At 42.0% G+C, this 21351-nt stretch overlaps 1 protein-coding gene across 1 annotated transcript; it reads right to left on the bottom strand.

Annotated features, from left to right (window-relative positions):
- Positions 1–5: 5 nt before the first annotated feature.
- On the bottom strand, positions 6–21205 carry LOC110528376 (sphingolipid delta(4)-desaturase DES1). The gene is made up of 3 exons (XM_021610399.3): positions 20433–21205; positions 3084–3826; positions 6–2130 (listed from the first exon to the last, which is right to left on the bottom strand). The coding sequence occupies exons 1-3, from the start codon at positions 20512–20514 to the stop codon at positions 1984–1986; spliced, it is 972 nt and encodes a 323-aa protein (XP_021466074.1). The 5' UTR covers positions 20515–21205; the 3' UTR covers positions 6–1983.
- Between the last annotated feature and the right edge of the window lie 146 nt (positions 21206–21351).

Below are 21351 nucleotides of genomic sequence, written 5' to 3' on the forward strand. Positions count from 1 at the left end.
AAGGATGAGACAAAACCAGGTCAGTTAGTTTAATAAAATCATATTGGATGCAGTTATGTAATCATGACTATTGCTGCAGAATATTCCAAATTAAAATGTTTGAGTTGAGAATATAAACATTCTTTCACCCTTAGCATGAGTTCAGTTTGTTTAATACTGATGTAGATGTAACCAACAACCCCTCTACCTTGTTTCAGAGGCCCCCTGAATCGCAAATCAACCCTAGGTAAATCTGTAATAGATTGGATAAGTGTAGGTCTATTCGATATGGCCAATCTCCCTCCACGCCTATCAGAGGGCAAGATGGAACTATTACCATTCCAGGTCTACATGGAGAGTATAAGGGTCAATTTGTGATTCAGCACCAATGTCAGCAAGTTTCCAATCCACTTTGGACAATATCTATCCACATCATGGTTTGGCTATGTGATACACCAATTGGCTTTCTCTCCCTCAGTGGTAGCTACTTTAAAGTGACATATTTGAGAGGCTTTCAAACTCAGTGACTAAGGGTGTGGCCTGGTTCTTGAGGTCAATCATCTTAAAATTTGCCATTTTGTCTTTCTCACAAATTAGGCTACTTACGTCATTGCAAATGTTAAGGACACAATTGGAAATAATCAAGACTTTCAGAATCTAGTGGAATTGTAACAACAATCATACAGTACATGGAACAAAAGACAGACTTAAGAGTTACTCTTACCTAGATTTGGTTTCAATTAATTTGGCCTTTGATTGGGTTTCCATAAGAGACTGTCAGAATAGTGATTGTTGAAAGACTCATTGTCTAAAAACTAAATTTGCTATAACATTCAGTAGATTTTATGTGCATTTAGAGTTTCTATAAAAGGAGAACCCTTGGTGTTCAGAGCATACATAAGCTATAGGCTAGTCCTTTTGTATTTCCACCATCTGACAAGATATGAACGCAGCATCTGCATTACAGTCATTTACACATAAGGCCACATTGTCTTTCCATAAAAGGGCAAACATAAATTAAACAAAACAAATGAATGTTTGATCTAATGCCATTCTCCCCAGTGTGCCAAATTAAATGTAAAATTGGAGCAATAACTGATTCCGACAATCAGCTATTGAACAGGGGTTGTTGGCAAGTACAATACAAAATGGCCCTCCGATCTAAAAAGAGCTAAAATAAGCTCAACTTTAGCCAATATGTTCATTCTACTCACACTGTGATATGGTAAGTGTAGTAGTCTACAAGAAAGGACAGAACTCAATATTTTACGAGTGAAATGAGAACATAACATTTCTAGCATGGAATTTGCAACTCGCCTCAGTAGACACGTAAGAGAAGTGATAAGCTAGGCTTCTCACCCCCCCCAAAGCAGAAAAAAAACTGTTTAGGTGGCCTGATCTTCTAACTGGTGCAAGAGTATCCTCCACCCTTTCCAATAAAACTTTTTCACAATAAGATATGGTTGTATATTGCTACACCTCTTTCAAAGAGATTAAATAAAACTGATCATAAAATAAACTATACAAACAGGATCTCAAATATTCAACACATTCAGCAACTGATGCTGAACTCCTAAGTAATCTAGAGTTAAATTCTTCATATAAATTAAAAATCCAAATTTGTGAATAGAAAAATATTCAGACTTGCAGTCATCCCTCTAATAGGTTTCTAAAATGACCACAACTGCAATAAATGGGCTTTTCAGGAAAAACAAATAGGAGAAATGACAAGCTTGTGTAATAAGGACTAATTGGAATGCAAGCAGTAATGGTTGTAATTCTGCTAGAGAAGACTAGATAACCATGTTCCCTCACCCCTTTCAGTTGTTCCTGAGGAGGAAAACATTAACACATACATGTCACACATACTGTCCACAGACACTACACATTCTGTTCAAATGTCTATTAATATGCAAAAGCTGTTAAGTCTTGGTGGTTAATTGGGGCTGGTGTCAATTTACTTCAGTTTTTTTGTTAAGAGTAAGAGAGAGGGAGGGGAAGGATTTACTCCAGCTTGACATCTCCCTTTAGCCTCCTCTTCACACGAGAGTAGGGGCTGAGCCGGTCATCCATAATGAAGTCATACAGGACCTTCACCCATGATGTGTACTGGGGCAGGTCATCGTAGTACTCCGATGCGATTTTCTTCACCTAGGTGAAGGGAGAAAAAAAAGTGTCTTCAGCATAAAGCTGCAATATGTACCTTTTTGGGTCGACTAGACAAAATCCACATAAATTGAGTTCTAGAGCTGTCATTCTCAATGAAAGCAAGTCTAATTAGGTACATTTGTTCTGTCTGTGCTATTTCTATGCTGCCCATTCTTAAGTGTAGTTTTTGCATCTTTTACTTTCGGTTTTGTACAGCTGCTTTAAACAGCTGAAAATACAATATTTTTGGTTATATAAAATATATTTCAGTGATTTAGATGGTACAGGGATTCTCTACACAATGACTGCTTGTTTTGTCACAAACTGAAATTAGGAAAACTATTAGAATTCTTTGCAACAAGGAAATAGTGGGGCGATTTATGCATATTGCATCGTCAAGTGTTTCTCTAAGTTCCAATCAAAGCAAAATTGCAGCGTCCTGAATCAGAAGAATACTCACTGCAACAGTTTTCCCGACAAACCAACATATAGGCTAGACGTTCTTTGTACAATGGTAATCTTTTAAATCATTTACATCTCCAAACATAGAATGTGCAATGAAGTAGAGCTAGAGGTTAAAGTCTCCCTGGGTCTGGTGAAGTCAAATGCTTTTCTGCTGAGCCTAGACGTTGGAACAGTCTGCCTAAACATATTTGGAGGAATATGGTTGTTTTACAGGTGTCCTTATTTTTATTACCCTTTTTTTTATTACTTAACCTGTTTCACCATGCACTTCTGGCTGCAAATGTAAGCTGTATACAAATAAAAGTTGATTACTAAGCACTTCATTACATTAAAGGAGCTATGGAACTGTCACTAAGACAATTACAACTACTGCCCCTGCCCCCAAATACCAATTGCCTATTGTTTATTTAACAGTTAGAATGCTAAAATTGGTTCGATAACATGTCTTTCCTCTCCATAAAGCCCCAATGTTTTCAACAGCTATACCGTACCAGAGGTAGCCTACGTCCTGGGATGCTGGGGAAGTCGTGGTGCTCGTTGTGGTAGCCCACGTTGAAGGTGAGCAGGTTGAGGGAGCCATAGTATGAGTACGTCTCATGGCCCTTGAGGAACATGTAGTGCTCAGCGATGAAGTGTCCAGAGATGGGGTGCAGGCCCATTCCCAGCAAGGAACCTGCCATCATGTAGACCACAGGCTTGGCTCCAAACAGCCAGTAGAGGGCCACATTGAAGGACAGCTGCACAGCCACGTTGGCCACCTCCAGCCTGGTGATGGGCTTGGGGTTGATGCAGAGAGGGCGGATGGCGTAGAACAGAGGCTGGAGGATGATCCAGACAAACTTACGGAAGCGTGTGCAGAAGAACCAGCCCTCAAATTCAGTGGGGATGTCCACGTCCACGCCATCTCCTCCCAGGTAGCGGTGGTGGTCCAGGTGGTAGCGCTTAAAGGAGGCAGAATACGGCAGCCCGATGGGCAGGTTGGCAAACATGGCGAACCAGCGGTTCCACATGGCCCTGCTGTTGCCAAACGCTGTGTTGTGGGAGATCTCATGGATGGCCAGGGTCATGGAGTGGTTGATACAGCTGCCAAAGGCATAAGTCCAGAACAAAACCCATTTCCAGTCTAGGTCTTTGACCAGATAGAATGCTAAAAACTGGATGAGTACCATCATGCAAACAATCCACTTCAGCCTGGGATCAGGCCCCATTAGGGTCTTTATTTCTGGGTACTTTGCTGTTAGAGAAGAGAAAGAATACCATTTTGGTTAATTTATTTTTTAAACGTTGCCTACTTATTTGACAAAGCACTAATCAAAAAAACACTGATACACAACTCCTTACGTCATGTCATTCTAATTCATAACTTTAAATTGTTACAATCATAATATAAAGACTATCAGCCATTTCCTACAATTTGTAACTGTTTGCAAGCCCTCAAGCCCTAGAGTTTTGCATCATTGCTACTTCTGTCAAATGGTCCCTTAAAAAGCTCAGTCAGGCCCAGAGGTACCAAACTGTCAACCACAAACACCATTGATAAAAAAGTGCCTGCAGGAATAGTCTGGCAATTGCCATTCAAAACAGCACTAAATTATACTGGTATCTTATTTGACTGGCAGCCACAGCAGGACGAGAGACCACAATGATTCATGTACTTTTAAAGAATAAGGGCAATGCAAATAAGATTACCAAATCCACCCTCCATTTGCAAATAAATCTGTCTGCAAGTCACAATTTACATTTTGTGACAATGTCATGTCACCTTGAGAACTTATCTTAAATCTCTCCTGACTAAAAAGTAACCTAATGTGCACAAAGGGTGGTTTCAGGTTAGGCCTAGGTCCACTAGGGCCCAGCCAATGAGTGACAAAATCAAAGAAGATGGTTTGGCCTACAGCATGATCAAAGTTATCACACAGTATCAAAATAATGAAATGCCTCTCTGCTAGTATCAAAGTCTTGTAAGTTGGTTGATGTTGATGCAGGCCTATCAGGTTATGTACCACCTAACTAGAATTTCACCAATATGGGTTAAGGTAAGCAACACAAAAAAAAAACAAAAAAAAAAGTCATCCTTATTACCACCTTGATTTCTCAGCCGATGGAGAATGGGTGAAATGTGGAACTTACCACCCTCTCTTCCAAACCAGTTAGAAAAGTTTTGGACGGGGCCTCCCGAGTGGCGCAGCGATCTAAGGCACTGCATCGCAGTGCTAGAGGCATCACTACAGACTCGGGTTTGATCCCAGGCTGTATCACAACCTGCCTTGATCGGGAGTCCCATAGGGCGGCGCACAATTGGCCCAGCGTCATCTGGGTTAGGGAAGGGTTTGGCCAGGGGGGGCTTTACTTGGCTCCTCGCGATCTGGCGACTCCTTGTGGTGGGCTGGGCGCCTGAAGGCTGACCTCGGTCGTCAGTTGAATGGTGTTTCCGCCGACACGTTGGTGCGGCTGGCTTACAGGTTACGCAAGTGGGTGTTGGCGGGTCATGTTTCGGAGGATGCATGACTCACGCTTCGCCTACAAGGCCATTGGGGAGGTACAGCAATGAGGCAAGATCAAAATTGGGGAGAAATAATAAAATAAAAAACATGTTTTGGACACACAAACATGGGGGTGTACAAAGGAATAGGGAAACCTTTATCAGGTAGGTGGAACAGTCAATTGTAACAATGCACATAGTGATATAGCCTGATCCACTCACAATTGCTGGGTCCCATACAACATTACCAGCTTGTAGTGGTCTACTTTAAAACGTTTGTTTAAGTGTTAGTAGCACCTGCAGTGGGCAGAAGTTTTGATTATTGTGTGTGTGTAGGCCTATATTAAAATCACAGGGATTTATTAAACTAGGCTATAAGCTAGAAAGTGAAAACCAGGCCATGTTGACCTTGAGTTTACTGTGTTACTTGTAATGGATGTGTGGACAGACAGGACTCATGTGGACAGACTGTTTAGCCTGCGACTCACTGACTGCTTCTTGACTAATGACCATTCGCCTTTCTAACCATGGGAGTGGGTGGTTTATCAAGGCACTGTTATAACCAAATCATACTCAACAATTGAAGTTGTTGGCTTTCTGTCCTATCACAGCGTAACACACTTTGGTTAGTTTCATCAATGCTACTGATATATAAGGATGATAAAGGCTGACAGAGGGGGGAAAAATAAATCAGGTGGAAGGTGGCTATAGCTGACAATAGTCCAGCACTTCCATCCAATTGCACAACTTATCACTTTGTGGAGTGATCAAATCAATAGTTAGATTTTGGAGTGATGTCTGGAGTAATTATTATAAAGTTGGCTTAATTCATTTTACAGACAAAGAGCCCACCTTTTGTAGTATATTTTGTTTTGTCGACATTTGTGAAGTTTACCGACAAATGTGCTGTTTCCATCAGGCCTGTCGTGACATTTTTCTATCTGACATGTACATCCCTCGCATTAAAAGTTTGGATGGAAACCTGGTTAGTGACAAAGGAATCTTATCCTGTCTGAATAACTTGTAAGCTATGGGAGTAGTCGTAACCAAAGGTTTTGAGAATTACACAAATATTCATTTCCACAAAGTTTGCTGCTTCAGTGTCTTTAGATAGTTTTGTCAGATGTTACTATGGAATACTGAAGTATAATTACAAGCATTTCATAAGTGTCAAAGGCTTTTATTGACAATTACATGAAGTTGATGCAAAGAGTCAATATTTGCAGTGTTGACCCTTCTTTTTCAAGACCTCTGCAATCCGCCCTGGCATGCTGTCAATTAACTTCTGGGCCACATTCATGCATAATCAATGCTGGGAGTTTGTCAGAATTTGTGGGTTTGTGTGTCCACCCACCTCTTGAGGAATGACCACAAGTTCTCAATGGGATTAAGGTCTGGGGAGTTTCCTGGCCATGGACCCAAAATATTGATGTTTTGTTCCCCGAGCCACTTAGTTATCACTTTTGCCTTATGGCAAGGTGCTCTATCATGCTGGAAAAGGCATTGTTAGTCACCAAACTGTTCCTGGATGGTTAGGAGAAGTTGCTCTCTGGGGATGTGTTGGTACCATTCTTTATTCATGGCTGTGTTCTTAGGCAAAATTGTGAGTGAGCCCACTCCCTTGGCTGAGAAGCAACCCCACACATGAATGGTCTCGGGATGCTTTACTGTAGGCATGACACAGAACTGATGGTAGCGCTCACCTTGTCTTCTCTGGACAAGCTTTTTTCTGGATGCCCCAAACAATTGGAAAGGGGATTCATCAGAGAAAATGACTTTACCCCAGTCCTCAGCTGTCCAATCCCTGTACTTTTTCTAGAATCTCAGTCTGTCCCTGATGTTTTTCCTGGAGAGAAGCGGCTTCTGTGCTGCCCTTCTTGACACCAGGCCATCCTACAAAAGTCTTAGCCTTACTGTGTGTGCAGATGCACTCACACCTGCCTGCTGCCATTCCTGAGCAAGGGTGCCCCGATCCCGCAGCTGAATCAACTTTAGGAGACGGTCCTGGTGCTTGCTGGACTTTCTTGGGCGCCCTGAAGCCTTCTTCACAACAATTGAACCGCTCTCCTTGAAGTTCTTGGTGATCCGATAAATGGTTGATTTAGCTGCAATCTTACTGGCAGCAATATCCTTGCCTGTGAAGCCCTTTTTGTGCAAAGCAATGATGACGGCACGCATTTCCTTCCTTCCAGGTAACCATGGTTGACAGAGGAAGAACAATGATTCCAAGCACCACCCTCCTTTTGAAGCTTCCAGTCTGTTATTCGAACTCCATCAGCATGACAGAGCGATCTCCAACCTTGTCCTTGTCAACACTCACACCTGTGTTAACGAGAGAATCACTGACATGATGTCAGCTGGTCCTTTTGTGGCAGGGCTGAAATGCAGTGGAAATGTTTTTGGGGATTCAGTTCATTTGCATGGCAAAGAGGGACTTTGCAATTCATCTGATCACTCTTCATAACATTCTAGAGTATATGCAAATTGCCATCATCCAAACTGAGGCAGCAGACTGTGAAAATTAATATTTGTGTCATTCTCAAAACTTTTGGCCACGACTGTACAGCAGCACCAGGAGGCACAGAGGGACACTGCTAGTTACTACTGTTGAGACGGGGTGGATACTGGCTAGTATTGCAGTCTGGTGATGTATTTTAGGGTTTATCAGTGTTGTTGTCCAATATATTAACTGCAATCCTTATGGCTTTGCCTTCTCAGTAAGTAATACAACAATACAAACCTAAGCACTCTTGAAATATGAATAAAAGCACAGCATGATTTCCTAGAAGTGAAAATGAAACTGTTTCCCAGCACTGGCAGAAATAGCCCTAAGGTAAATATTTTGTAAAGGTGGCTCTGTTTTGTCTTGGAGATTCCTCAAATTTCTCACACATTCTCTCACCCTGGAGGAATTGTGAATTCCCAGATCTGGTCAGGTGAACAGGTAAAGCAGACTTCATAATCATTACTCCAGAAGTGAAAACAAAACTTGGTTTCCCGGGAACTGTCAGAAATAGCCCTATGGTAAATATTTTGCAAAAATGGCTCTGTTTTCTCTTGGAGACTACTCAGATTTCTCGCAGATTCTCTCTCCCCAGAGGAATTGTGAATTCCCAAGAAGTGGTCAGGTGAATAGGTTAGCGAGAAATAGTGGTGTAAATGCGCAAATATTTATATACTGTAATAACCATCATATTGAAGTAAACTTCAGAGTCACACGATGATATGTTGTGTGGTCGTTCCACATGCAGTTTATTCCGGATGCAGTTGATTAGGCTACAGCTGAAATAAGTTATGATGAACTTCACAGGGTGGGGAAAGTGTTCCGTATTTTATCTAACGGGTGTTATCCATAAATCTAAATTACATTGCACAACCTTCAATGTTATGTCATAATTACGTAAAATTCTGGCAAATTAGTTTGCAACGAGCCAGGCTGCCCAAATTGTTGCATATACGCTGACTATGCGTGCAATGAACGCAAGTGACAATTTCCCTAGTTTAATATTGCCTGCTAACATGAATTTCTTTTAATTAAATATGCAGGTTTAAAAATATATACTTCTGTGTATTGATTTTAAGAAAGGCATTGATGTTTATGGATAGGTATATTCGTGCGACGATTGTGCTTTTTTCACAAATGCGCTTTTGTTAAATCATTCCCCGTTTGGTGAAGTTGGCTGTCTTTGTTAGGAAGAAATAGTCTTCACACAGTTCGCAACGAGCCAGGCTGCCCAAACTGCTGCATATACCCTGACTCTGTTGCACAGAACGCAAGAGAAGTGACACAAGTTCCCCAGTTAAAATAAATTAATGTTAGCAGGCAATATTAACTAAATATGCAGGTTTAAAAATATATACTTGTGTATTGATTTTAAGAAAGGCGTTGATGTTAATGGTTAGGTACACATTGCTGCAACAACAGTGCTTTTTTCGCGAATGCGCTTGTTAAAAATCTGGAGCTGTCATTTTGTGACTGATGCTTGTAAACGTGTTGATTGCTAGGCATACAAATAAGATTATTTCTTGATGCATTTGAAACGAGGTCTAGGTGTGGCCGCAATCGGACTAGATCGTGCACAACTCTTGGCGAAATGCATTGCTCGACTGCCGTGAGGGTGATAAGCACAATATAGTTTGTGAACTGTATCCCCCCATGTGTCCATTATAACATTCAATTTATAGCATTCATTCTTATAGCATTCATTCTTATAGCATTCATTCTTACAATGAATTATCAGTTCTAAACATATTGTTCTCCTCCATGCTGCCTGCAGCGTGATCTACTTTCCTTTGTGCATATATAACAGACAGTTGTTGGTCGGAGCATGTCTCATTGGAGCTGCTGAGCCGAGAAGTGTGCAATTGCGATCCGCAATTTGGGCGTTCCTGCATGTGGGCATTCCCTTTATCTGCAGGAACCCCTCCTTATATTTCCAGGCGGGTGAGCTCCAGTACAGTAGGTGGCATTAATGCACAATAACGGTGGATGCCAGCCGCCAATAAGCCCCACAGAAGAAGCGGTGACAACGGTAGCTAGCTAGTTGTACACCGGTAAATAGTGCCTTTTGCCCCCGCCTGTCGGGCTCACTTTTCCTGCAGGTCTGTTAACGACGGCAGGTGTTCGGCAGGCAGGAGCGAAGGACACTGTGTGCTAGCTTAGCTGGCTAGTCCTAAGCAGAACTCCGGTACACAGCAGGCGGGAGTGAGACCGAGTGCTAGCACAGTGACGCAAACTATCAAACTAGCTACAGTGGTTCCTCCTTTAAATGTTGCGTCATACTGCGGCACACCTTGCATGCTGACGCAGCATTCTGTGGCACGTCATTTAATTCTCAGCCATTTTTTCCTGTTACTGCAAGTTATAGCTAGTTTGAACACCAGATGGTATCTTTGAGAATCATTTGATAGTCTTCCATATTGCAGACGCGCGGGAGACCGGGGTTCAATCCCCCAATGGGGAGGAAGGAGTAGGATGTCCTTGTAAATAAGAATGAGTTCTTAACTGATTCCATGTGTGTTATTTCATAGTTGTGATGTCTTCACTATTATTCTACAATGTAGAAAAAAGTAAAAATATAGAAAAATCCTGGAATGAGTAGGTGTCCAAACTTTTGACTGGTACTTGCTTAATAAATATTATGGTGTTTTTATTCCATAAAAAACACAAAACCCTTGGTTAAATTCAGACCGTTTTGCTCCCGGAGCGCACATTGGACGTTCGGGCCGAGGCAGTTAAGCACCCAAGCTAACGTTGGCTATTTTGCTAGCTACTTCCAGACACAAATGAGACCACTCTGACCATTTTACTCGCCCTAGCAGAGCTGGTTAGGCAGTTTGTGTAAACCAAAGCGTTGGTGACTGTAACTGTGCTGCTGGAAACAATTTAATTATGCTTTTTTTTGCCGATGTTTACTGTGTGACGACCCTCCCACTCTGTCTGTCGTATTCTCTCTTTGTTCTTGTTTCTTTATTAGGATGCCGGTGGGCGGAGTTGGGAGGGTCGTCAGCTACATGGGAAACACCTGGGCCCGGTGTGTCCCAGGATAAATACACCACTTCCCCATTCATGGAAGAGACTCTCTCCACGCAGACACCTTTACAGATTTTGTGTATCTTGGTGGTTTTTGGTTGTTTGCTTTGGCACCTTTCAACACCCTGCATGATCACATTCATGCATGCAAAACACTCACTTACACACACACACACACACCATTGTATATTGTACTTAGTTTACTTTATTTAATAAATGTTTTGTTACTCCTTATCTCCACGTCATCTCCCTTTTGTTATGGGCTTTGAGCCGGTTCGTGACAACTGACACCGGCCATATTCAACGGGCCATATTCAGAGCTCGTAAAATGAATTATTCTGCACTCAGACGAGAGTGCGCTGAAATCAGAGTAGATGGCCAGAGCGAATTTACGAAAGCACCCGAATGTCCATTGAGGACGCACTCCGACTAAACCATTTAGCTAAGCTAAGAATGACAGTCAAACGTTGGGTAGTTAAGAGCCTATAGTTAATATTTGCAATCAAATATTTTGTAATAGAGCGCAAAACTTGCATTTTATTCCCCAATTTATTTGAAAACAGAACTCTAATTAAATTTTGCTATCAAGCACCCTCCATTTGGCCATTTTTTGAGTCTGTTTGGCTACAACCAATACTGTTCAGCCTTTCTTTCAGACAAAAAGGAAGTCATAGTGGACACCTAAGGACTGTGCAATGATGGCATCTCAGGTAAGCAGCACTGGGTGTTCTTCCGTCCAACTTTTACATAGCTCCTACGATTCAGTGTCGGTTCATAACATTGTACTATATTACATACATACCGTAGAATGACAAATCATGCAATTAAAGCATTTAGCTACGAATGCCTGTTCTCGTCATTTTCAGTTGAATTAATCTAACTTTCTTTCATGGCAACTCATAAGCAGGCCATGTCCTAGTTGTTTCATAGTCAATATATATAATCATATTTCATGACAGTGTGACGGTTGTCTGTCAGGGAATGCTATTCTGATATGTCAGATGAGTTATACCAGAAAGTCAGCGATGCCCCATGGGGGCTTTAGAATGGTCAAAGGAAGTCTCAGAGCAATGGCCCATTGTGTAAAATGGCAAAGAGTCTTTGCAGCGTGTAGATGGTGCAGGTATCCTTACCAGAATGATCGAGCTTCGTTACATTGCTCGGCAAAAATACTCTGCACCCGTCTCTCGTCCACATTGATACAAATCATAAATTGACAAGGTACTAAGATGTATGTCTCCATCAAATCTAAAAAGTGAACTTTTTCATTCCTAGACAAATTTTCAATGTATGAAACTGGAGTGTTTCTTCAACTGGTAATACATACATAATGAAGCAGGTTAATAGGTTAAACATTTCACTTTTAATTCCAATGCTTTAAGATACAACTGGTAAGTATATTATTTTGTATACATATTGCATATTTCCCCATCATCCCCTAATGAACAACCACAATACCAGTCTGGTGTTAAGCTTTGTGCTGTATTGACGTATCCTGAAAATTACATTGCTGCTTTAGATTGAACAGTCATCTCAGTTATTGTTTTCATATCTACAAAAAAATAAGCTATTTTCTTTACTTTCAGAGTGCGAGCTGATCAAGGGGTCGAAAATGTAGATATGCCAGATGTTCACTGTCTGAGGATCAGGCCGTGGCTTTATTGCTGGGAAAAGAGTCCATAATCAGAGGTAATTAAACTGTTCGGTGTTCTTTTTCCTCTCTTCCTGTCTTGTTGTACATGGAACCTGTTTCACATGCATGCACAGTTTGGAGGAAGAAGGATACCTTGACCTGTCGAATTCTATCCACTTCTTCTATGTGGGATATGTGTTCCTACCTCGTCTGCGGGTAGATCTGCAGAATAATCACCCTCTGTACTTAGAGGCAAACCTGACACCTCACCAGCTGTGGCATATCAGAATGCTCCAAACACCTGTGCACATTGTTTTTGCCTTATCACTACACAGCTGATTCAAATGATCAAGTCATCAAGCTTCAAGTGGTATTTATGCCTAATAATGACATTATCGTCTATTGTTTGTCTGCATGTGTCTGTTTTTCAGCATAAAGTACTCTAACCACAGTGTGGACACCAAGTGAGACCACACACACACACTTAATTCATCCCTCTCCCCCTTCTCCCTAAACCCTCTAGGTTATATCAGCTGTGTCGGTGAACCCCTCCCTCATCTGAACTGGCTGACAGAGGGCACAACATGAGGTCAACAGGAAGCATTATTAAAGAGGTGCTTTACATTGAAAAACAACTGCCTCATCTGCAGGTATGTTTTGATGTGAGAGAGGAAGCCAGTCCCATCAGCCACCTCACCCGCTCTGAAGATAATCTTCGGTCCAACTGGGGGCACAAGGCTGGTGATGAACTGAGAGAATATTCGGGTAGCACTAATTCATTAATCGTATGCTGTCTGCCTCTGTTCGTACCTCTTTCCCTTTCTGTCTTCTATACCTCTCTCCCCAACTCATCTTTCTTCTACATTTTATAATGCACGCCATATGTGCATTGAAGTACAGATTGAACTTCTATTTATAACACCTGGATAATGAACTCCTTTCAATAAAGCGTTTCACATTCTCCACTGGTTGAAATTAAGTATCTCATTGAAATACTATCCTGTGTCCTCAGATTAACGCAGATGAAGGGTTAGATATGCATAGTTTTTTTGAAGTGTACATGCAAACACAGCATCATTCAAAGAATGGAGTTTGATACACCTGTTATTGGATATGACTAAAAAATAATGTCTCAGATTCCTACCTGAACCACACCTTTATTTGCCAAGGAAGAGTACATGATCAGTGAACATATTCAATGTACAGGCTACAATGTGGGGATCTCATTAATGCCATTCAGACTTGAAGGTGATACAACTATGATAGCTGAGGATCATAGATTGGTATGAATATTAGTTCAGAACTTAACGTTTTACACAGATTGGCTACATACTGTAGCTAGCTACACAGCCATAGTTATTTTTATCCTTCACTACACAATAAGTAAATAGTTAGCTAGCTATGTTACTTCAGCTGCATTGCAAGGCAAGCTTACACAATTGTACATTCAATTTGCAGTAAATGCTTTAGCTAGCTAGATTCTCTAAATCTACTGTTTCCCAAGACGACAGTCTGTTTTTCTGGTTCTCAGGAGTCCCTAAAACAAACACGAATTACAATGTCAGTGTCATAACACCTGCTAGCTGGCTAATATTAGCTAGTCAGTTAATTGCGATTTAGAAAGTTTTCGTAAATTAACTTCAACAAAAAAATATGACAATTACATTTGCTTCCCCCGTAATGTTTTGTCAGCCAACTTTGTTGAAAACCACCAGGGACAGGTGGCTAGCGTCAAATTCATCCTTGGAATCACTCGATATGATTGGTCATAAAAACCTTGGGACCCAAATGCATAACGAGTGCTCTCTCCCCCTTGTGGTGGTCTGGAGCAATGAAGCTGGGTACCTCTAAGCCCCGCGGTGTATGCTCGCAATGAGATGTGGCCAGCAGTGGGAGAAGGCTGGAGAGAAATGGATGTTGGTCGACATTCTGCTAATTTTCTCATCGATTAAATATTTGATCTCCATACACTGTTTCCAAAGCTAGAATCCGTAAAAAACAGTGGAGTGCATTTTTAAGACTTTACCCTTTGCCAAAGTTATTTTTATTTTTTAGGTGTACAAGGGCAAATTGTACATTCACACTTCAGAGTAGGCGTGCCCTAACAGAAATATGCAAATAAATGCTAGAACGTGCCAATCAGACCTCACTAGCTTGAGCTTGGCTCTGCACACCTCTTGCTTGCTCTACACACTATGATTAATTTGCTCCCATTGGAAATGCCAGACCAGAGCCTATCTTGGGTTCGTTATAAAAAATCCTTGGCATTGGACCGGTAGACAGTTTCCTCCGCCCCCGCCTGTTGGGCACGGTTTCCTTCGGTACACTAGAGGTGGGAGCAACACCGTGTGCTTGCTATCTAGCAAGCTAGCACAGTGTCGCAGCCTCCCGCCTGGTGTGCTAGCGGTAGGCTGGTGCGACCGGTATATAATTGTCTTTTGCCCTGCCTGTCGGGAACCGTTTCCCCGCAGTTCTGTTGACCTCTAGGGTAGGAGGCAGCATTCGGAATTTTGGATGAAAAGCATGCCCAAATTAAACCGTCTGCTACTCGGGCCCAGAAGATATGATATGCATATAACTGGTAGATTTGGATAGAAAACACAAGTTTCCAAAACTGTTAAAATAGTGTCTGAGTATAACAGAACTGATTTGGCAGGCAAAAACCGGAGAAAAATACATTCAGGAAGTCGTTTTTGATTGGTTTTGTAGTTTTCTATTCAATGCCATTACAGTATCGAGTGACTTAGGACTCAATTTGACATTCCTATGCCTTCCACTAGATGTCAACAGTCTTTAGAAATTGTTTCAGGCTTGTATTCTTATAAATGAGGGAGTAAGACCAGTCTGAATGAGTGGACCCTGACGTGTCACAGAGCTTTTTCATGCGCAATCCCGAGAGAGTGCATTTCTTGTTTACCTTTTATATTGACGACGTTATTGTCCGGTTGAAATATTATAGATCATTTAGGCTAAAAACAACCCGAGGATTGAATATAAACATTGTTTGACATGTTTCTATGAACTTTACGGATACAATTTGGATTTTTTGTCTGCCTGTTTTGACTGCATTTGAGCCTGTAGATTACTGAAGGAAACGTGCAAACAAAACTGAGGTTTTTGGATATAAAGAGACTTTATCAAACAAAAGGAACATTTATTGAGGAAATGAATGTCTTCTGAGTGCCACCATATGAAGATCATCAAAGGTAAGGGATTAATTTTATCTCTATTTCTGAGTTTTGTAATGCTTCTGCTTGGCTGGTTACTGTTTAATAACTTGTCAACTGGGCTATGTTCTCAAATAATCGTACGGTATGCTTTCACCATAAAGCATTTTTTTAATCTGACACCGTGGTTGGATTCACAAGAAGTTAATATTTAAACCTATGTAAAATATGTTTTGTTTTCTGAATTTTTATAATGAGTATTTCTGTATTTGAATTTGGCGCTCTGCAATCTCACTGGATGTTGGCCAGATGGGACACTAGCATCCCACATACCCTAGAAAGGTTAATGACGGTGAGGACAGGTGTTCGGCAGGTGAGAGTGAAGGACACGGAATATCGGTGTCGCTCCTGCTAGCAAGCAAGGAGGACTCCGGGAGGTGGGTGCGAAAACTCAGTTTTATTTCCCTTTTGTCCCACATAAAAATTTAAAATAAAGTGTGTCACAACCATGAAGATGTCGAACTCTACTGAATGCCTAAATGAAGGAACACCCCGAATTGCGGAACGCAATTGCACACTATTGGCTGAGCCGGAGAAGCGTGTATCAATCCTGTTATATAGGATTCATAGCGACCAGTATTGGGAATTTTCCAGCACATGTGTGACATCTTAGAGTAAAATAAGTGCACTCTGTGTGTGTCTAGGTCATTAGGCACCATTAGACATGCACCTGTCTTGGGAGTGGGCATGTCTGTTTATTTTTGTACCATTGCTATGGCATAATGTTTCTAAGCCCTAATGGGAAACCAAGCTAAAATTAGTGCAAGTCAAAAAGATAATGGTGGCTAAATTCCAGAAGGGATGAATCGTTATCATAAAGAGGAGTTACTATGTGTGTGACGTAAGGATGAAACCTATATAAAAAGTGTTTGCCAAGGCTGGAAAGGGAGTTGCTTCATGAACCAGCTCAGCTTCTGTTACTTTGTAATAAAGTCTATTTGAACTCACAAGATCCAATATTTGAGAAATATTATTGACTGAATATTTCCATGACACCAGCAGGTCAAAAGGAGACTGAAATTAACGAGTCACTCAGAAAAAACTAAAATCGTAGTTAAAGAACGAAGCAGTTAAACTTTGGCATGGTGCTTTCCATCTCGTGGTCACTAACTTTTCAGATGTAACTATTATTTTTAAAATATTATCCTCATCACCATTTTTCAAACCTAAACTTTCAACTTGTGCTGAATTCGGATATTACACACGTCAGTGTTTCCGCTGAAAAAAATGTTACGTATGAGTTTCATAAAGGCCTGGTTACTTATGTAATAAGGTATCTGTTTTACATTTTTGCAAAAATGTCTAACCCTGTCTTCGCTTCGTCATTATTGTGGGGTATTGTGTGTAGATGAGGGGGAAAAAAACAATTGAATCAATTTTAGAATAAGGCTGTAACATAACAAAATGTGGAAAAAGTCAAGGGGTCTGAATACTTTCCAAATGCACTGTACTTGAGGCACTGTTCGTTCAGATAGGAGAGAAGGGCCATTGCCTTACATCACCCACCTTTGAAACCATTTAACCATAAACATAATTGTCATCATTGTAATTTTATTGAACATGTTCCAACCGTAGGAATGTTAAGGGGATTCTTTTATAAACACTTCCTCATATGCCATTGAAACCAGTATCTCTCTCATGTTCTCAACTTTCTTTCATTATCCAGCAGCCAAAGATACAATCCTAGTCATATTAACAACCCATGTTTGTTGTTGCGTCATTAGATCCTCCCCACTTTTAAAGGATATTTTCATCTCTGTCATAATATGAAACCACTTGCAAGGACACCGTCGACCGGTCGCCCCTTGCTAGCTAGTACACACTGAGGTAGAGTGTACTTCGCCCCCGCCTCCCACCCACTGTGTACCGGAGAAAACCGTGCTTGACAGGTGGGAAACCAGTGCCCGACCAGTGGGAGCGAAGGACGCTCTACCCCGGTGTGTACTAGCTATAGCTAGCTAACGTTGTTCCCCACCCCCCTCTTCTTGTGGGGTTTATCGGAAAAGCTGACAACGACTCCATTTTGTTGCTCACTGCCTATAGTAAGAGACTAAAACAGGAAGCTCCCGCACTCGGGTCTGTTCAACGCTGGTCCGACCAATCTGATTCCACGCTTCAAGATTGCTTCGATCACGTGGATTGGGATATGTTCCGCATTGCGTCAAACATTGACGAATACGCTGAGTCGGTGAGCGAGTTTATTAGCAAGTGCATCAGCGATGTCGTACCCACAGCAACGATTAAAACATTTCCAAACCAGAAACCGTGGATTGATGACAGCATTCGCCCGAAACTGAAAGCGCGAACCACTGCTTTTAACCAGGGCAAGGTGACCGGAAACATGACCGAATACAAACAGTGTAGCTATTCCCTCCGCAAGGCAATCAAACAAGCTAAGCATCAGTATAGAGACAAAGTAGAGTCGCAATTCAACGGCTCAGACACAAGAGGTATGTGGCAGGGTCTACAGTCAATCACGGATTACAAAAAGAAAACCAGCCCCGTTGCGGACCAGGAAGTCTTGCTCCCTGACAGACTAAACAACTTCTTTGCTCACTTTGAGGACAATACAGTGCCACTGACACGGCCCGTTACCAAACCTGTGGACTCACCTTTACTGCAGCCGACGTGAGTAAAACATTAAACGTGTTAACCCTCGCAAGGCTGTAGGCCCAGACGGCATCCCCAGCCGCATCCTCAAAGCTTGCGCAGAGCAGTTGGCTGATGTGTTTACGGACATATTCAATCAATCCTTATCCCAGTCTGCTGTTCCCACATGCTTCAAGAGGGCCACCATTGTTCCTGTTCCCAAGAAAGCTAAGGTAACTGAGCTAAACGACTACCGCCCCGTAGCACTCACTTCCGTCATCATGAAGTGCTTTGAGAGACGAGTCAAGGACCATATCACCTCCACCCTACCTAACACCCTAGACCCACTCCAATTTGCTTACCGCCCCAATAGGTCCACAGACGACGCAATCGCAACCACACGCTGATGGAGGCGTGCATGGCCACGGCCTCTGATCCTCAACACTGGGGCCCCACAAGGGTGCGTTCTGAGCCCTCTCCTGTACTCCCTGTTCACCCATGACTGCGTGGCCATGCACGCCTCCAACTCAATCATCAAGTTTGCAGACGACACTACAGTGGTAGGCTTGATTCCCAACAGCGACGAGACGGCCTACAGGGAGGTGGTGAGGGCCCTCGGAGTGTGGTGCCAAGAATATAACCTCATACTCAATGTCAACAAAACAAAGGAGATGATCGTAGACTTCAGGAAAAAGAAGAGGGAGCACCCCCCTATCCACATCGACGGAACAGTAGTGGAGAGGGTAGTAAGTTTTATGTTCCTCGGCGTACACATCACGGACAAACTGACTTGGTCCACCCACACAGACAGCGTGGTGAAGAAGGCGCAGCAGCGCCTCTTCAACCTCAAGAGGCTGAAGAAATTTGGCTCGTCACCAAAAGCACTCACAAACTTTTACAGATGCACAATCGAGAGCATCCTGTAGGGCTGTATCACCGCCTGGTACGGAAACTGCTCCGCCCACAATCGTAAGGCTCTCCAGGGGGTAGTGAGGTCTGCACAACACATCACCGGGGGCAAACTACCTGCCCTCCAGGACACCTACACCACCCGATGTCCCAGGCCATAAAGATAATCAAGGACAACAACCACCCGAGCCACTGCCTGTTCACCCCACTGTACTGACCTCATTCAGAAGGCGAGGTCAGTACAGGAGCATCAAAGCAGGAACCGAGAGACTGAAAAACAGCTTCTATCTCAAGGCCATCAGACTGTTAAACAGGCACCACTAACATTGAGTGGCTGCTGCCAACATACTGACTCAACTCCAGCCACTTTAATAATGGAAAAATGTATGTAAAAAATGTATCAAGAACCACTTTAAACAATGTCACTTAATATAATGTTTACATACCCTACATTACTCATCTCATATGTATATGCTGTACTCTAACATCTACTGCATCTTGCCATCTTTATGTAATACATGTATCACTAGCCACTTTAAACAATGCCACTTTTATATGTTTACATACATTACTCATCTCATATGTATATACTGTACTCGATACCATCTACTGCATCTTGCCTATGCCGTCTTGTACCATCACTCATTGATATTTGTATGTACATATTCTTCATCCTTTACACTTGTGTGTATAAGGTAGTTGTGAAATTGTTAGGTTAGATTACTAGTTGGTTATTACTGCATTGTCGAACTAGAAGCACAAGCATTTCGCTACACTCGCATTAACATCCGCTAACCATGTGTATGTGACAAATCAAATTTGATTTGATTTATCAGTGGTTGGTGTGGGATTCTGTATTTCACATTATAGCCATTACCATATATATGATTAAATATTATCTGATGTTGGTTGTGTGAGGTGTTTGCATTTGTGCACTGGAGCATCATTATGAAATTAAACAACTGCTTGTTTAATCCAATGGTATGGTGCATTACGGCCATCTACTGTACTGGCGCGCCTCCCGCCTATGTACTGAGTCATACCTTTATAATGGACGATATAAGTATAAAGAGGGGTTCCTGTAGAATCGATTTACATAATAATTGGTCTGGCTAGCTAGCTAGATGACGAATAGTGTAGGTAACAACAGCAATGGTTGCAATTAGATCAGATGCTATCCAACTCTCCTCTCCCTGCCTGCCTCACAAGGAAACTAGCCATCTATCATTAGCTAGATAATTATATATTAATCCGTGGCTGCAGTGAGCAACTACTAGTTACATAGCATATCTGAAAGGGGATCATAGTTAGTTAGCTAGCCAACTTTAGCTAGTTAGCAGCCAGCTTTAATGAAAGACAAGAGGAACACTTATGGCTAACAAGTGAAATAATTAATGACCAGCAATACAAACTGACAAGCTAATGTTAGCTTCTATTGCGGTCAATGAGGAGAAAGGAAATACTCACCCAAAATGTCTTTCCTCCTGTCTGCGTGTGGCTGATCTGTATAAACCCATTCGTAATCCTCACGAGGGACACGGTTCCCCATCTTTCTTTGGTGTAAGTAACAAGTAGTGAATCTCAAACCATTTATATTACTAGCTAAAAGTATTAACTTGACACCAACTTCTCGGTTACCTAACGGACTCAAGCCACCCTGACTGGTGTCAACGCAGGATCTGATTGAAATAGAGATCGCAAACCCCGATCTGCGTCACAAACAAACGTTTTGGATGCCGATTCGCAGATTCTCTCACATAGTGCGCTCAGAGCACACGTTGGAAGCTATGGTCGATGAGTAGGGTTGATCCGAGCGTTCTGACCTCACAACAACGGTAGTCAAGCAAGCTAACTGACCAAAATTGGCTAGTTACTTCCAGATACAAATGAAAGAACACCTCACTCTGACCATTTTACTCGCCCTAGCATAGGTGGTTAGGATGTTTTCATGTTGTCTAGAGCGTTTGTGACTGTAGTAGATGTGAGTTTGAATTCCATGAAAATAGATATCATTGTGGGTGCGGCAGAACGGTTCCTGGGACTGAAATAATTATCTGCGGAGGAGTTGCATGGAGTATTGTCACAAGCCGTACCACCCTCTGAGGTCATATAGCCTGAGAAGGGAGATATATAGATTTGAAGGAATACGTGGGAGTTTTGGGGTTTATGTTTTGTCAATGTGGTGTTTATTGTTTTATTTTAGGTGGATTAAGTTAGATTGTTATTTTTAGCTTTTTTTTCAACCCAGTCCAGTTGGTGGCAGTAATGCACATTTTGTGGTTGTAGTCTGCCGTAAAAGCCACAGAAGAAGAAGAGTTTGAATCAAGCGGTGCTTCTAGCGAAGTTGGTGAAGATGAATGTCCTAAATGGACAACAGCAGTGTCAA

The sequence above is a fragment of the Oncorhynchus mykiss genome, chromosome 1 (genome assembly GCF_057628025.1).
Source record: "Oncorhynchus mykiss isolate SJ-2025 chromosome 1, ASM5762802v1, whole genome shotgun sequence".
NCBI classification, from domain to species: Eukaryota; Metazoa; Chordata; class Actinopteri; order Salmoniformes; family Salmonidae; genus Oncorhynchus; species Oncorhynchus mykiss.

Coding starts and splice junctions, on each gene's coding strand:
- LOC110528376 (XM_021610399.3), bottom strand. CDS start 20,514: ATGGGGAACCGTGTCCCTCGTGAGGATTACGAATGGGTTTATACAGAT. Junction 3,827..20,432: donor CAGGAGGAAAGACATTTTGG/GTGAGTATTTCC, acceptor CTTCTCTAACAG/CAAAGTACCCAGAAATAAAG. Junction 2,131..3,083: donor CAGGACGTAGGCTACCTCTG/GTACGGTATAGC, acceptor CCCTTCACCTAG/GTGAAGAAAATCGCATCGGA.